Source organism: Sturnus vulgaris, chromosome 27 (genome assembly GCF_052056855.1).
Source record: "Sturnus vulgaris isolate bStuVul1 chromosome 27, bStuVul1.hap1, whole genome shotgun sequence".
NCBI lineage: Eukaryota > Metazoa > Chordata > Aves > Passeriformes > Sturnidae > Sturnus > Sturnus vulgaris.
The window spans coordinates 2651751-2669160 of record NC_142269.1 but is presented as its reverse complement, the minus strand read 5'-3'; the positions used below and the strand labels follow the sequence as shown (position 1 = coordinate 2669160).

Below are 17410 nucleotides of genomic sequence, written 5' to 3'. Positions count from 1 at the left end.
GGCCGTCGGACGGGAGAGGGACGGGGCGATCATCCACAGCCCTCATTTCCCCTGCTGCTTCGGCTGCAGCAGATCACAGCTCTTTAAGGCTGCAATAATCCCCAGCCTGGGATTAGTTTTGCACCTAATCACTGCAGAACAAATACGAAGTTTTATTTACAGAAGCAGTAGAAAGACGAGGCCGGGGACGGGGAGGACGGGGGTGGGGGGGGGCTCAAGCACGGCTGATCCCAAGATAATCAGGAGCTGGAGGGCAGGAGGCGATCGCTGACCTTGGACCCCCCTCCCCGGCTCTTACGTAAGTGTGTCATTGAGTGCTGGAGTCACAGCGGTCGTGAGCTCCAGCCTGGTCCCAGCCTGGCTTGGTGGCCCCCCCAGCCCTTCACACAGTTCACGTCTGGACTTTGGGGGTTCCTGCCCTGATTCAGCCCCTCCCTTAGGCGTGTGCAGCACTGTGAACCCACGAGCTGTCAGCTCTGATGGGAGCCGTGATTCCAGGGAGGATGGAGATGCTGCAAAGGGATGCTGATCTTTCAGATGAGGAGGGGGGAAGCTGGCTGCTGCAGTTATGTTGCCCCAAAGCCAGGCTGGTCCCCAGGGATTTGTGTTTGCACTGGGTTGAGGTGGCAGCTCTCCTGCTTGTTCCACTGAGGCCCCAGCCCACCTGCAAGAAGAAGCTGAGCTGCTGCTCGAAGGGTGACAAGACATAGGTTTATTTTTCATCCATGCAAGCAGACAGCCTGGAAGCAGGCAAACCAGAATGTGCTCCATCCCTCCCCAGACTGCCCTCTGTCACAGGAGTGTCTGTGGCTTTGCCCACAGGTCAGAATTGGCTGGTGGGTGACCCGGCTGGACCAGCTCGGGCCCTGGGCACAGGGGCAGCTCCGTGCCTGCCGGAGCCTCAACTTCTCTGTCCCCTGATTCAGACATTGACCAATAAATAGCTCTTCTCTGCTCTGGCTCTTGCATAGTGGAAAGGAATGTCTGACCTGATAGGAGAGAGGAATCCTGGGTTGTGGAAACCCATGGCTTCCTTGGCAAGTGTGCCCATGACACGGCTGCCAGCCTGGCCAAGTGCCCATGCTTGCACCCTGTCTATGTTGCCCTGCTTGTGGCTGCCTTATTTCAGTTCCATTTCTGAGCTGGATTTGAAGGCCTTTCTCCTGGCTGAGAAGAACTTGACACCCAGGAAGATGGTGGTGATCAGGAAGATGAGTGCCAGGGCAAGCAGGACCCAGCTACCTGCTGTGGCTTGACTTTTGGTCAGGGACATTCCCAGGAAATCAGTTTTGCTGGAGTCATCTTGGGCTGGAAAAGAGAGAAATGAGAGACATGGCTGTTGCTGGGGGCTCTGGGCTCTGCTGGGTCACCCTTGCTGGGCTCTTGGATGCCCTTTGGCCTCAGCTCCACAAGGAATCGAGGAGAAGCATCCAAACCCCCTGTGGTTTTTGGGATGGCCAAGGGGCAACAAGAGTGCCCCATTTCATTCTGACCCTGGTGAGGGCTGAGCCCTGGCTAGTCATGGACCTGCTTGGCTGAGCCCTGCATACCTGTGTAAGGAGTCCAGCTGTACTCGGGCCAGCCCAGGACCTCCCTGTTCTTCTTGTTCTCGTTCTCCAGCCACGTCATGAGTGGCTCGAAGTAGCTCATCAGGGCCTCTGCTGACATGTTGGGCTGCCCTGTGATGAGCTGCATGGCTTCGGGCCACGGCTTGCTGAAACCAAGCTTCAGAGCATCCCTGTGGTAGGAGAAATCAGCTCCAGTGTGTTCCCCATCTCCCTTTTGGCTGCCAGACCCTCCCTTTCCCTTGGGGCTCTTGGTATCAGCATCCCTGGGTACAGTCTGAACCCCCAGAACCACAGGGCTGCCAGCCTGGAGCACAGGGAAGGACGCTTATCCTGGGGGGAAGAGGGGTTTGCACGGATTAAAACCCTCCAGTGAATTCAGCCTGATGCAGAGCAGTCCCTCGGTGAAAGGGTTAATTTTGCAGGTGCTTTTCTTGAAGCAAGGGGGTTGTTTTCCCTAAGGAACTGTGGGCTGGGAGGAGGAGGAGGAGGAGGAGGAGGAGGAGGAGGAGGAGGGAGCCTTCCCCGTGCCAGGGGCCTAGCTACCATCTAGTGGCTGCTTTTGCAATCACAGCCCCAGCGCCCAGCCCAGGGTGTCCCTGCCCCAGGTATGCGATGGGAGGGATCACCAGGGGCTGTGTTGCCTCCTGTCCTGCTGGGCTGGCTTTAAGGTATTTGGGGATGTAGATGCCTTGGCTTTACCCTGCCCACACACCTACCCCAAGAGCTTCCCTGCCTCCTTGGACTGGTAGATGTCACAGGTGTGCAGGGGACCCTTGTGTCCAGCTGCATCACAGAGTGCCTGGTGGAACTGGAACTGGATCACAAAGCTGACAAAGTACCTGGTGGAGAGGGATGAAGAGATGGGAATGGACCCTACCAGTGCCTGTGCAAGAGAGGATGTGGCTCCCCTCATTCTCTGGTTGCACCCTCCCGGTCTGGAGGAGCATCACTGGCTTTGAAGCTACACCTGCATCAGCCCAGCTCAACCTGCTGAGGCCATTTCTCCCACAGCTGCTTTGCATTTGTCGGAGTGGATGAGCTCATCTTCCTTGGATAGGGAGAAATTCTCCTAAATCCATATTTCTTCTCTGAAGCTCTGTCAGGGTCTCTGGAGCTGCCCAGCCCATGCAGGATGGTACCACCAGCCATGGAAAAAGGTGTCATCACTGGCATCTGACCTGGGGATCCTCTGCTATGGCCAAGTGGTGTCCCTCGTGCCCCAGTCCTGCTGGCTCACCTAATGTAAGGGACGTTGGCAGGGATGTGAAATTTTGCCCCGGGATCAAAGTCGTCTTCAGACCTCAGTGCTGGTGGGCACAAGCCCTGGTACTTCATTCTGGGTGAGAAAGAGAGAGAGAGTCAGGCCAGCTGGGGAGGAGGAGGTGGGGAAAGGTGGGAAGGAACACAGTGGGGTGTGAGGACAGAGGGAGGGGTTGTGTATCTCATCATTCCCATTGCGGTCAACTGGACCACAAGGAGAAAACACCCAGCAGGACGACAGCCAAGCCCCTTGTCCCAGACAGGGCTCTGAATTCAATCCTACCTCAGGTTCCACCACTCCTTGTTGTACTCATCCTCCTTGATCCGGCCATCAAACACCTTCCAGCGCCACTGGTCCATGAGGTAGCCGAAGGGCAGGAAGGCGATTTTGTCCAGGGCGATGCTCATCAGGTAGTTAATATCACTTTCTGCCCGGGGCGTGAAGATGTGAGCAAGACAGTGCTGAATCCACCTCTCCTCCCTCTGTGGGTCATTCTGCCCCAGAACTGGGTGTCCCCAGTGTCCCCTCCATGCATTCAAAGCTACCATGTATGTCCCTGAGCCTCTCAGCCTTGCCCAGCCCCTCCTGACCACTTGCATTTCCAGCTGTTCCCATCAGCATCCCCACATTTGCTGTGTGGCCCTCCAGCTCACCTTCGTTTTCCGTGACCTGGTCCAGCAGATTGATGCTATGCAGGTGTTTGGGGGTGGAGACAGACAAGGCCATGACATCCCCAACAGCCTCGTGGAAGCCAGGGTTGGCCCCGTCGCGGAAGGACACGGGCTGCTCCTTGTACTGCAGGAAATACTGGACGTGGCCCATCTCGTGGTGCACTGTGATGAGGTCATCCATGTTCACCACTGTGCACTGCTTGATCCTGGACCAGGACACAAAGGTTAGGGGAGAAGGGAGGGCAGTGGTGGCATGAAAACCTCTGGGAACCATCACATCGCCTCGAGCCATTTTTCCTTTCTATGTGCCCCCTCCTCCCGCATCTGATGCCAGGCCAGGCTGGCCCTACTCCACTGGGTTGGTCTATTCCTCCTCCTGTGTCTCTGCTGACCCCGCCCATTCCCTGCCCTGTTCATCATTCTCCAGGGCAGGGCAGAGCAGGCATGGATTGCCCTCCATCCACCATGGGGATTCCTGCCAGCATCTGGGGTACCAAGGGAAGTGCCATAGTTGGGGTGCCACAGCCACAGAGCAAGATTCACTGTAGTGGCATCAGCCACACGTCCTTATTCTATGAAGGCACTTTCTGCCCCAACACCACATCAGTAGTGGCCACCAGCTGCTCCCCATGGGCACCTGAAGTCCTTGCGATTGTAGAAATCCCAGGCGGAGGCGTGACACACCACCTCCCGCCCATCCGACGGCTTCTCGATCATGGACTTGTCCCAGAACTCCTGTGGCATCGGGATGAGGCCCAGAGAGGTAAAGAAACGGTCTGACTCTTCAAACATTTTCTTGGGTGTCCAGCCCTGGGGAAAGAGCAGAGACCTGGTGAGGAGCGAGGGGGGATGCTGGGGTGCTGGGGGCTGTGGAAGGGTGGGAGGACAGCCTTGTTCTGGGTAGGAGGATCTCCTGGAGTCAGCAACACCTGGATCCAGGTCCTGGCATATAAAGGTAGGGAGAATACAGATGAGGCATGGATTATTTTTTTTTTTGTTTTGCAATATTAGAGCGTTTGGTAACAGGTGGTGGCAATAGCCAAAGGTTGCTGGGTCCCAAGGAGCTTCCCCAGAGCAGCCTAGAAAAGCACTGACCTGTTGTTTCATGGCTGGGGTGGCATCCACCTTAGTGGCATCTGGGTAAGGTATGACCAGGTCGAAAATGTTGGACCATGACTGAGCCCACATGTTGCCTGGGAAGTGCAGAAGGATGGCAAGTGTGAGGAGGGAGACAGGGAGAGGAGAGCAACCAGTTACTGCCTCTACCTGCACGGGTGGATCACCCTGCCTGGTCCCTGCCTCACCTGGTCCCTGCCCTGGCTGCATAAGGGCAACATAGGCAGGAGCCCATCCACACAAGAGAGGTCAAACCATACTGAGCGTGCTGCCCTGCTCTGGGGCAGGCTGGTCTCTACAGACCCATCCCAGGGGACCTTTGCCCTTCAGCCAGAGCTGAACAGAGACCAGTCTTAACTCTTGGCATGGCACAGAGACAACCATACCTGGTGGGAGACACAGCATAGCTCAAGCAGGGCCCTTACCTAGCAGATGGGCAGGGATGGGACCCTTCAGGTTTATGTGCTCTGCACCATACTTTTTGTAGAGGGCTCGGCGTACATAAGCGTGCAGGTTGAGGTACAGGGGCTGCAGCTGCAGATACAGCTTCTCCAGATCTTCCTCGAAGGTGGATGTCTCATACAGGGATCTCCAGTAGTCCCCGTTGTCTTTGTAGCCTGTGGCAGGGCAAGAGCAGAAGCTGTCAGACATTGTCCTTCTTGGGCAAGACTCTGTCTTACTGTTCAGACACTGCAGATCCCTCCATATCCGTGAGAGAATAGATCTCCTGGGAGTTAGTGAGACCTCCACACCCTTAGGATTTTGACCCCCCATTAGATGAAGAGCCCAGTGCTCTGCTCACAGGGGCTTAGGGCCATGGTGGGCTGTAACCAGAGGAGCAGGGCACTCACCATTGAGCACGGCTGCCTTGTTGCTCAGTTCCACATATCGCTTGTAGCTGTTCCTCATCTTCTTCCCAGAAGCATCCCGCCAGCCCTTCCAGGCAAAGAGGAGCTCATCGTAGTCCCGAACGGTGGCCATGATGTCTGTGAGATCTAAGAGAGAGCAATGAAGCCACTGTGATGCTGTTGGATGGGCTGAACAGGCTGGCCAACGGTTCTATACCCAATGTGTTGCTCAGGGGCCATCACAGAGAAGCTGAAAGAACCCTTCATGGCTTTTCTTCATGGCCCAGTTTGAAAAAATCCCTCCCTTCTGGGCCAGTGCTGATGCCCCGCAGGACACTCTGCTAGATCTTACCAGGATCCAGTGGGTGACAGGTTCCGTTCTCTCTGCAGACCTTGGCCACGCTGTACGTGGTCTCCATATCTGAGAGGAGGGTGTTATACTGCAAAGGAAATCCGAGTATGTCAACTGGTTATCCTTGCTCCTGATATTGGAGGATGTCCCAGCCCATCGAGGTTTCTGGGTGTTTTACTCTGGTCCCTTCCAAGATCAAGTGTCATCCCAACAGAGGCAACATGGAGTCAATACAAGAGGGCCTGGGCCCAACAAGCAACGTGCCTTTGTCACCCAAACATCCAGGCCCCACTGATCCTGGGATAGGCAATCTTTGGGTGGGAAACCCTGAAGATGAGGATTTTGGCTTTGTGTAGAAGGTCCCAAGATATCACCTTTTTCAAGGCATATGTGGCTGCCCAGTGGCATTTCTTAAATTTAAAGAGAAGCTTGTGTCTTGACACAGGGTGATGGCAAGGGACACCCTCCTTTGCTCTGTCCCCTTGCCACTCACCTCCTTCAGCTCATCCTCAGGTAGGGCTGCCCTCTCAATGACACTCAGCTTCTTGAGGATGCGGGTGACACTTTGGTCCTGGAAATCAGAGGGGTCAAACTGCCTGGCCCTCATGCCGTACTCCAGGGTGTGCTTGGACATGGCCAAGTTCTTCTCCAGCTACGATGAGAGAAGAAAAGTTACTCTGGGCAGAAGACAGAGGCCACCACTAGAAACACCACCTGACATGCCATGACTGACAGCCTCCCCACAGCTGCCTCTGTGGGTGCCTCATTGGATGACGAGGGTTTGCAAGGAAAAGGCACCTCCTGGGTGAGAATGTTATCCCTTTACGAGGGGCAGAGGTCACCCTAGTTTTCAGAGCCTCTGTGGAATATGCCCTGGGTACCAGCTGCCTTCCCTGGCTGTTGGCTGACCCTGCACAGCCCCAGGGTCATTCCCATACCATGACCTCCTTGTTGTGGTCGGTGATGTTGGTGTTGTAGGCCCAGGATGCCTCGGTGTAGGCTTTCCACACTTCCTCAGCAGTGCTGTTGTACTCGGACAAGAACTCTTTAGCTTGTGCCTCATCTGCTATTTTGTCTAGAGAAGGAAATAAATGGGGGAAGAGAGAAGAAATGTCAGGAGAGTTGCAAGCACACTATCCCATGGAGAAGCCATAGTTAAGCTTTTCTCAGAACTGCAGGTCCATTGATGGAGGCCACAAGTTGGGAGCAGGCTGAGCTAGGAAAGAGGGGAAGAGGTGCCCTGCTGGGGCGTCCCATTGGACAGAGGATGGGATAACAGGACAAGCTGCATGCCCTAGACTCTCCCACATGAGCACAAAGGATACAAGTGAGAAGAGAAACTCGTCACACCCTGATAAATGACATTAGTGCACAGCTTCAGACAATGGCACCTGCCTCCTGGGAATCAGCACCCCGTGGGACTTCACTGGAGCTGGCTACTTCTATTTCCTGGTATGGGGACCACCCCACCCACAGCAGAGACCTCCCTCTGCTTCTGCCTGTGCATGAGTGATGTCCCCTGGGACCCCTTCCTGACCCTCCCAGCCCTGGGATGGAGCTGCAGCCTTACCAATGCCTTCAGGGTAGCCTTCAGGGACAGGGGGACGCCAGTCAAACTCAGGCCAGCCCAGAACCTCATTGGTCTTGTTGTTCTGCTCCTGAAGCCATTTGGTGACAGGGCTGAAATACTCCAGAAGGGGACCAGCGTCCATCTGACTTGTGCCAGTGAGATTCAAGAGGATATCCTGCCACGACTGCGAGGATCCAGCTTTCAACACTTCCCTGTGGAGGAGCAGAACAGCAAGAGCCAGCATGAGGCCAGGAGATGGATGGGAGAGAAGCAGTGATAGCATCCCAGCAGCTTAAGGGTTGAAGGCCCTGTTCTTGGGTAGGACATGAACCTGAGAACTGCCTCAAAAGCCACTGCCTGTCCTGCATGTGGGAACTGAGACTCCCTGTCACACACTCATTTAACACCCAGGAAATCAACAGGAGCTAACTGTGCTTTAGTGACCTCTTGTCTGGGTGGGAACTCATGGCTGGGACAATAGCAATACTCTGGTGAGGACCACTCATCCCACCTCAGTGCTTCCATGTATTTCCATCCATCCATCCATCCATCCATCCATCCATCCATCCATCCATCCATCCATCCATCCATCCATCTGCAAAGCTATTTCTCCAGTTCACTTTTGGTTCCTTCCTTTCTTCTTTTCTTCCTTTGCACACCATCAGCTTCCACGCACACATCTGCCCATGGTGATTTTCCTGACCCTCCTCTGTCCCCACCTGAGTTTGGCTCCAGCCTCTTTGGACCTGTAGATGTCACAGGTGTGCAGGGAACCGGTGTGGTTGGCTGCCTCGCACAGTGCCTTGTGAAACTGGAACTGGAGGATGAAGCTCACAAAGTACCTGCCAAGGAAGCCCATGAAGGTCAGAACTGGGACAGGGGGAAGCAGACAAGTCCAAGAGCTCAACCCCACAATTTGTGGTCCCGAGTGTTGGGAGAGCTCCGTGTCTTGAGCAGGAGCAGCACATGACAGTCCCTGCCCTCAGAGGTGATCCCCCCTCCACTGCATCCCAAACCATGGTCCCCTTGCCAACACTTCCTCTACCTGATGTAAGGAGTGTTCCCTGGGATGTGGTACTTTGCTCCAGGGTCAAAGTTGCTTTCGTTCCTTGGGACTGGAGCGCAGATACCCTGGTATTTGGTTCTGTGACAACACAGAACAACAGCATGAGCATGGGAATAATAAGGGATCAGAAGAATCTAGTCAAAGAATGGGAAGGCTTGGCACAGTGCTGAAGAAATCTGCACAATTAGAGCATGATTCCATGTATATCCATCCATCCATCCATCCATCCATCCATCCATCCATCCATCCATCCATCCATCCATCCAACCCATCTCTTCATTGTTCTCCCACCATCTCCACAGCTACTTTTACACTTTTCTTTCCTCTTTCCTGCCTCCCTTCCTTGCACATCCCCAGCTTCCACACCTCCATCCACCCTTGGTGACTGTCCCCTACCTCAGATACCACCAGTCATAGTTGTAACGGCTCGGTGGCGTGTGGCCACTGAACACATTCCAGCGCCACTGGTCGATGAGGTAGCCAAAGGGCAGAAAGGCAATCTTCTCCAGGGCCATCTTCAGCAGGTAGTTGATATTGCTCTCTGCAAGAAACAGAGCCTGAACCAGGCTGGAAAGGAGTCTGCACAGGCAGCAGAATTTTAGTGGGCAAGAGGGTGGGCAAATCTGGATGAGAAATGAGGGCAGCATTTCAACAAGTAACCTTGTTCCTAGAGAAGGCTGTGTAGGACACAGGAAGTTTCTATACAGTTGCTACCTGGGGCAACTTGTGCCTTTTACCGAGTGGGGACAATGGTAGTGACAAGTGTGGTGTCACCTTGCCCTTAGCCCAGGTCTCAGAGTTAAAAGGTCTTTGGTGAGTGTAACTCTTCACACTTCTACCCTGGGGCCTTAAGGTGAGGGGGTTTGGGGGAGTTTGATCTGCAGTCAGACCGCTGCAAAGGCTCTGATGGTTTAGACCCAGAACCAGAGCCAGCTCTAGGACAGTCACCACTGTATCATGAGGAGCACAAGGGATGGTGACTCTATTTTTCCCCTGAAAGAAATGTGGGGAAGGAAGTTTGGAGAAAGTCCTGCTGGAGAGCCAGCTGAAGCTGTGGGGTCAGAGAGGGGTTGGCAGCACTGCCCCGAGGGGCTATTGGCTGCCATCACTATGGCAGCCTGGCTGCCAAGGGCTGGCAAGTCGGGTAGCAATGGCTTGAGGCAGGGACCATCTGCTTCATTGTGTTTATGCAGCACTGGCCCATTGCTCTTGGCTGCTGTGATGTCTTTCTTGTCATAAAACGTATTTAATGACACGGCAGGAGGATCCCAGGACTGTCCCTCCTCCGCCAAGCAGCCGCCCGGGGCAGGTCTGGGAGTGCTCCATCTCCTCTGCTGCCATCTGCTTTGCTCTGGGGGCTGAGGGGTGTTGGGTGGGAGGATGAGGCTCTGGACAAGCTGGGCAGTGCCTGCAGTGACAAGTCCTGCCCTGCTGTGCTGGCTGGCAGCCGGACACGTCTCCTGTCCTCGTGACTGTGCATGGAAGTGCAAGGTCCACCTCCACAGAGCCAGGCCGGGAGCTCCAGTGCTGGATGCATCTTGGCAAGGGAGGGAGGGAGGGAGAAATGCTGGAAAGGTCAAAGCCAATCAAGCACAAAAATATTTTCCAGTTTGGGCTGTGTTGGTGAAGGGAAAGGCACAGACAAGCTCTGGAGAGCATCCCTCCTGCCGCAGGGGTGAAGAGGATGGAGACAAGAAGGGCTCTGCATGGGCACAAGAAGGGGTTGTGCATGGACCCATGGAGATGAGAAGGGCTGTGGCAGCTCTGGGCTGTGTGGCCAGACTGCAACCCCCCCTGGCACGTCTGAAACCCTTCCCAGTGGCACAGGCAGGGCCAGAGCCCTCCAGCTCACCCAGCTGCCCAGGGTGGCCGCCGTACCTTCATCCTCAGTAGCATTGCTGAGGAGACCGATTTTCTGGAGGTGGCTGGGGGTGGAGACAGAGAGGGACAGGACATCGCCGATGGCCTCGTGGAAGCCAGGGTTGGCCCCGCTGCGGAAGGGCACGGGCTGGTCCTTGTACTGCAGGTAGTACTGGATGTGGCCCATCTCGTGGTGCACTGTGAACAGCTGCTCCATGGTCACTGATGTGCACTGCTTGATCCTGCCGTGTGAAAACAGCATTGCCTGAGCCCAGGGAGGGACCCCGGCTGCCTGTGCACCCCCTTGATGGGAAGGACTCCCCACAGTCCCAGAGAGGGTGGCAACACCCCACAGGGTTAGAGAAAGTGGAGGGAAAGGCAGGGCAGCATTGTCACTCCGGACCTCGCATCAGAAAGTGCCATACTGGGCTCATGGCTGGGCTGGGGGTACCCAGAGGAGAGGAGAGGAGAGGAGAGGAGAGGAGAGGAGAGGAGAGGAGAGGAGAGGAGAGGAGAGGAGAGGAGAGGAGAGGAGAGGAGAGGGTCATGCCCTGTAGCCCGGGGTCCCTGCATGTCCCCACAGACCTGAAGTCCTTGCGGTTGTAGAAGTCCCAGGCCGAGGCATGGCACACCACCTCCCTCCCATCTGTTGGCTTTTCCAGCATGGACTTCTCCCAGAATTCAGGGGGCATCTCCAGAAGCCCCAGAGAGGTGAAGAACTCCTCCGAGACCCGGAACATGTGGGTGGCATTCCAGCCCTGGTGGGCAGCAGGCAGTGGGTTATGGCTGGGGAAGGGGGTGCCTGTGCCCTGGGCATTGCCTCCAGTGCTCCCCCAGGACCGTGGGAAGGAGGAGACTTGCTCCCAGAGACTGAGGTCCTTCCCCTCTCTCTGTGATGGGGAGGCCCAGCCCCAGAACTGGTGTGAACATCCCTAAAAAGCACCGAGTAATGGTGCTGGAGCTCAGCAGGGGCAGGACAAGGGAGCAGGACAGATACCCAGGAAGTGCTTGGAGCTGTGTGATGGTGTGAACACAGCAATGCAGCCCCCAGCCTGAGGACTGGCAGCAGTCCCAGTGCACTGCCCACTGTGTCCACCCATTGTCCACCTGCTGCCTCTTTGGCCATTGCCAGACATGGAGTAAGATCATTTCTTTGTCCCTTCCCCTCCCAGACATGGATTTTCTGCTGTCCCCTCCACACATATGAGAAATTACTCCCATGGGGTCAATGTTGTGGGCCAGCCTTGGCAACACCTCCTGCTTTTTCTCCCTGGTCTCCCCCAGTGAGTCCCTCAGCCCATCACCTGCTGCACCATGGTGCTCGTGACATCAAGGTTGGGCTTCTCAGGGAAGGGGATCATCAGGTCATAGATGTTGTTCCACTGCTGAGCCCACATGTTCCCTGAGAAGAGAAAATACTGGGAGTAGAGCTGGTGGCAGGTCAGAAGAGAAACACAGTGAAAACTGGGACCTCTCTGGCCTTGTGTGTGCTCCTCTGACACCACCAGCACCCCTGGGCACAGGCTGGGGGAGTGTCATCTCTTACCCAGGAGGTGAGCAGGGATGGGACCCTTCAGGTTGATGTATTTGGGCCCATAGCGATCATAGAGCTTCCTCCGGACGAAGGCGTGCAGGTTGAGGTAGAGCGGCTCCAGCTGGCTGTAGATGCGCTCCAGGTCCTTCTCAAAGGACTCTGAGTTGTACCAGGAGCGCCAGTAGCTGCCTGTGTCATTGAATCCTACCAGGGATACAGGGAAGACCTTTGTCTCCAGACCCGGAGGCTGCCCCCACCACCCGTCCCCAAAAGGTAGGACCAGGGACTAGCAGCAGGATTTTCCCCTCTTCCCCAAAATTCTGGTACTTGGGAAATAGAAGTTGGATGCCTGGCTGCATGTGGGGCGGGGGGAGCAGTGGGGTATCCCAGTGCCCCGCTCCTGATTGCCAGCCCTGGTCCCTGCCCACCCCCGGCTGGGGATCCCATGGCTGTACCGTCCATCAGGTAGGCAGCATTGCTCAGGTTCACAAACTCCTCATACTTGGGGCGCAGCGGGTTCCCCGCGGCGTTGTGCCAGCCCTCCCAGGCGTACAGCAGCTTCTTGTAGCTGCGGGAGGTGGCCATGATGTCCGAGAGGTCTGGGACAGAGGGGACAAGCAGAACATAAGAAAGCGGCAGGAGAGGGAGGCAAACGCCACAGCTCTGCAGAGCCGAGTGCCCATCCTCACACTGGGACAATCCTGATTAACATGAGTGGCACATCCCCGACCCACTAGGGATGTGGGGACCAGGACAAAGTCATGGCCATGGGGTGCTCAGCAGCTGGCAGGATCAAGGGGACCGGGACCATACCTGGCTCCAGATCCCAGCAGGTGCCGTTGAATGGGCACACCTTGGCCGTGGAGTAGATTTTGTCCATGTCACTCAGGATCGTGTTGTACTGTAGGAAAGGAAAAGATGCTGGAGCTGCAAGGGGACGGGAACAGCCCTTCAGGAGGGATCTCCAGGCTTCCCAGTTCTGGAGTGTGTGTGCCCAGGTGGATGTGAGGAAGGACTGGTGTGTTAATACAGGGCGTTTTTGGTGAGATAAGTGTGTTATCACTCAGGGTTTTGGCATGGTGGGAGCAGGGGGACTCTTTGGGACAGGCAATCCCTGTACAGCCATGCTGCAGGGAGGGGCTGTTTATAAAGCTGTTTGTCAGCGGGGCCACAGCACAGGCTGTTTCTCTAAATGGGTTAAAAAACATAGAGAAGAAAAGCAGAAGGAGGAGGGGGATTTATTCCTGTGAATTTCAACAGCAGCAAACAATAGTAACAGGAGGTTTCCTGGAACATGCCTGGGAAGTCCATTCCCAGGGAAGGAAATTCCTCTGCTCTGTCCATCTCTCCACTCCCATTCCTTGGCTCCAGCTGTGCAGAGGGGATGGCGATGGGGACAATGGTGGCTGTGGGATAGAGCTGCCCAGGGATGGGCAAGACATGACTGATGGGCAGGGAGGAGACACGACGCTGCCTGTTATCTGGGAGAAGGCAGGGCTGGGTTTCCTGGAAGGAACGGGGGCCAAGAGCTCTCCGGAAGGGATTGCATCACAGGGCTTTGCCAGGGTTTTGCTGGGAATGGCTGTCAGGGAGCTGTGGATCAGGATGGAAGGGCCTGTCCCTGCACTCATGTAGAGCAAAGTGGCTGCCAGCCTCAGCAATATTTTCATGCATGGAAATCAAAATTCAGGTAAACTGCCCTGAAAGCTCAGGACTGTGGTGGGGAAGGCTCAGGATGTCCTGATGTCCCTAGCATGGAACTGCCATGGGCACAGCCTGGCTGGTCTCCACGTAATGCCCAAGACTGCTCTGTGTAAGCAGGAAATCTCCAGCCCCTGCTGGGATAGCTCCCAGATAAGGCTGGCTAATAGGGCCAGAAGGCACCCCATATCCCCTGAAGATAGCACCCCATCTCCTCCTCAATCACGGTGTAGAGGCCAGTGACACCCTCCAAAACGCATCAGGTCAGCAGCAGAGTCTGGATTCTTGTGAAAAATCCCTCTAAGGCATTTCACAGCACCCCAGCCATGCCCAGGGCTTCACTGCCACCTCGCCTACCTGCTCTCTCTCCTCCAGGGGCAGGTTGGAGGGTCCCAAGGTCTGGATGGATCCAATGATTTTCCTCAGCTGGGGGTCACTGAAGTTATTCCACTTGTCGCCATAGAGTTCCTTGGCTTTCTTCCCCCACAGCTCCGTGAAGTTCTGCTCCTCCAGTGATGCCTGGACCTGCATGGTGAGAGGGGACATGGGGGCTCAGGACCAGCCCTGGGACACGCCACCACCCAGGCGATGGTTTGGGGCAAAGCCATGAGGGTTTGTGGGAGTCAGAGGTGACAGGACAATTCCTGCCAGTCCCAATCTCCCTTGCTGGGGCCATGGGCTGGCAGTGGAGTGTTATTTAGGCAGCTGGAGCTGTGGCCCTGGTTTTGGGATGGGGTACATTGCAGGTTGTATCCCAGCCTGATCCATGACAGCAGTATTTTTGGGAAGCTCTGATCTTTTAAGAGTGTCCTGCCCTGGCACACGTGGAGTGAGATGGTGCAGAGTGCCTGGTCAGTGTCCATGTGCTGTCCTGGTGTGATTTATGGAGCTCATTAGCTGTGACTTGTGGCATTTTTAGCCTGGCTCCAACACGCCTGGTTTGTTTTATTTTAATCTTCACATTCCTCAGCAGGCAGCAGGGAAGGAAGGGAGTTGTGCTGTGGCAGAGTTGGAGGCTACCCAGGGCAGACACCCTGCAGCTGTGGGACATGGGAGTGGGAACGCCAGAAGTGCCAGGTGCCCCTGGCTACCCAGCACTGCTCCCACCGCTTCCCTTGGACATCCCAGTGCCCACAGCATCACTGGTGTCCACTGGCCCCAACCCCCCAACATGCCAGGACGTGCCAGCCCCACAGACAACCCTGCTCTTGCATCACCCCTCTAAACAGGAGATGCCTTTGTCACTTCCCAGACCCCGTACAGAGCTGGAGGAGCTGGAGAAAGCAGAGTTCATCTGTGTTTTGTCTTCTCCTTGAACAGGCACCTGTGTTTGGTCAGGCAAATTGTACCTGACAATACCCTAAACTCTCCTGACAGCTCTGGTGGAGTGACTTGAGGCCAGCGGTGCTGCTTGCCGTGGCCATGCCCACCAGTCCTGGCCCTTCATCTCCACATCTAGGATCTCTCTCTGGAGGGGATGCCCCTGTGAGGGGCTCAGAAGTCCCTTGACATCCACAGCCTCCAAGCCTCCCAAAAAAACCTCCACCCCAGTCCTCCCTGCTCGTGGGTGCACAGTGAAGGCTCAGGATGCAGCTCTGGATCCTGGGGTTCCTTAGCCCAGGCATCTGCAGTAATTCTGTACCCAAACATGAGCAGCCCCCAAGCTCCTCTGCCAGCCTCTTGCCCAGAATCCCAGCTTGTGAAAGATGGTACATCTATCTGTCTGTCCAGCATCCTTCTGTCCATCCCTGCCCCTGCCTTTTACCTTCTGCCTCTCATGTCCCTTTGTCACAGGGTCCCCTTTCGTGGCAGGCTCCAGAGCTGCCCATGTCCTGGTGGTCTGACTAAGCCCGTCTTGTGTCATGGATGTGTATGATTTGCCTGGCCCAGTGCTCTCCCAGATCCCCCAAATCCAGCCTTTTGGGTCCTGTTGGCCAGCTGCTGTTCCTTTAGCAGTCAGTGACTCCCCATCCTACCCCCCCTCCCTGCTGCCCCATCATGGACTGATCTCAGGGGTTCAGATTCCCTCCTCTACCTGGGCTGGCTTAGGAGCCTTGACATTGCAGGGAGCTCCTGGACATGATCCTCACACATTTAATAGCACATAAAGGGGGGAAAGCTGGTCTGGAAACGCCTTTTGAGAAAAGTCCATGCAAGGTGCTTTCCTGACCCTAATTTTGGACCCAGTGTAGTTGGGACTTTCCTGCTCTGCCCCAAGGTCCCCAGCCCCACCACATCTGCAGCTAGAGCTGGGCCCCTGCCCAGACATCACATCAGCTCGATAAAAAAAGGCTGAAGGGACACCTGGGCCCTCGAGTGTCCTGCCAAATTGGCAGTGGCCAGAGCTGGCAGGGATCTTTCCCCGACGCAGAAAGATGTGTTTCCTTCCTGCACAGGGCACACTCTGCTCCAATCCCCACGGGATCTGGAGGGTTCAGGGCTCTGTGTGGCATCCCCTGTGTGATACTGGGATCGCCAAACACACCGTGGTCGCGTTTGGGCTGCACTGCCCCTTGTGCACCTGTAGCCATAGGACCGGCAGATGTAGCCCGAGCTGCCTGCAGTGACTCGTCCATGACCCCATGCTGGGGCCAGCGGCAACTCCCCGAGCACGGCTGGGGCCGGGGAAACCAGCGCAGCACGACCACCCCTGGCCTGGGCTGTGCTGCAGCTCACCCAGCCGAGAGCAGACCCGGGGCTGCTCCAGCTCCCCGCAGCACTAAATAGAGCCCAGACACATGCAGACCCCTGGGAGAGCACACACATGCCTGTGGGATGCACACAGCCTTCCCCCGCAGAGGCTCTTCCCGCACGTACCTGGGCTGATGTCTAATTCCCTAAGCCTGGACCGCTTTCCCACCACTGTCTGTCCCCGTGGGCTGGGGACACAGTGACAAGAGGTGGCAACCTCAGTCCCGATGCCACTCAGCTGCTTGTGCACTTTGGGCTCCTGGTATCTGCCCCAAACGAAAACCCTCAGCACTGAGATGTGGTGACACCAGGCAGGGACGGGGACAGGGACAATTGACACCTGGCCCAGTTCTGGGAGGGGGAAAAGGAAAGTGGAAGGTGCTGGGAGGACGGAATCACCTCTAAAAATAACCTTGACTCTGCTCTGGGACCAGAGCTGTCATTCTGGGGCAGAGTCTCTCTGAAAACCAATTTGGGGCAAACCCTGCAGCTCCCGGACTACAAGTCCCAGCCCTGGTTTGCCACCCCGAGGTGTGGAGACAGAAGCCCGCAGGGAGAAAGGGAACCACACCAAGTGCCTTCACCGTGACCCAGCCCCCGCCAGTCCCCGGTGCTGGGGACACCCCCGTGGTGGCATCGCCGCCGTCCCGCCACCCACCTGCAGATCAGCGTTTTCGGCCGTCAGGTTGGTGTTGTAATTCCAGCTGGCCAAGACGCTGTCGAAGAAGACGAGCTCGGCCGTGCTGTTGTAGCACTCGGCGAACGCGATGGCCCCTTGCTCGGTGTTGTTGAACTCGGGGGGCTCGAGGCCGGGCCGAAGGGCACCTGCCAGGCTGAGCCCGAGCAGCAGCCCCAGCACCGCGGGCATCGCGGCGGGAGCGCGGCACGGAGCGGGCCCGCTCGGTGCCTCCCGACACAGCTTTGCCTCCGCTGCCGGCTGCTTATAAGCCAGCAGCTTTCGCACAAACCCTGCCCACCGAGCCTGCCTCCCCTCGCAGATAAGACCGGAGTATTCTGTTCTCCCTTCGGCGGCTCCAAGGCTTGCGGGAAGGAGCGGGCAGCGAGCGCTGCCTTGGGGTGCGAAGTCCTTTTGGCTCCTGGCACTGCCGGAGGGGAAGGGGAAAGGGAAGGGGCTGGGACAGGAGGGAGGGAAGGAGATGGAGGAGAATCCA

The 17410-nt window shown here is 56.4% G+C and overlaps 1 protein-coding gene across 1 annotated transcript; it reads right to left on the bottom strand.

Annotated features, from left to right (window-relative positions):
- Positions 1 to 691: 691 nt before the first annotated feature.
- On the bottom strand, positions 692 to 17106 carry ACE (angiotensin I converting enzyme). Its single transcript, XM_014889467.2, has 25 exons — positions 16897 to 17106; positions 13905 to 14072; positions 12660 to 12747; positions 12302 to 12445; positions 11859 to 12050; positions 11617 to 11714; positions 10898 to 11070; positions 10331 to 10554; positions 8849 to 8993; positions 8432 to 8530; positions 8106 to 8228; positions 7387 to 7598; positions 6755 to 6891; positions 6310 to 6468; positions 5817 to 5904; positions 5468 to 5611; positions 5042 to 5233; positions 4596 to 4693; positions 4138 to 4310; positions 3483 to 3706; positions 3112 to 3256; positions 2806 to 2904; positions 2285 to 2407; positions 1551 to 1738; positions 692 to 1308 (listed from the first exon to the last, which is right to left on the bottom strand). The coding sequence occupies exons 1-25, from the start codon at positions 17104 to 17106 to the stop codon at positions 1121 to 1123; spliced, it is 3834 nt and encodes a 1277-aa protein (XP_014744953.1). The 3' UTR covers positions 692 to 1120.
- Positions 17107 to 17410: the final 304 nt, after the last annotated feature.

Bases quoted from the DNA above. Each gene is read 5' to 3' on its own strand.
- ACE (XM_014889467.2), bottom strand. From the start codon at position 17,106: ATGCCCGCGGTGCTGGGGCTGCTGCTCGGGCTCAGCCTGGCAGGTGCC. The intron at 10,555-10,897 runs GTCTGTGGGGAC...TTCACACGGCAG, and splicing joins TACAACCGCAAGGACTTCAG to GATCAAGCAGTGCACATCAG. The intron at 3,707-4,137 runs GTGCCCATGGGG...GTCCTGGTCCAG, and splicing joins TACAATCGCAAGGACTTCAG to GATCAAGCAGTGCACAGTGG.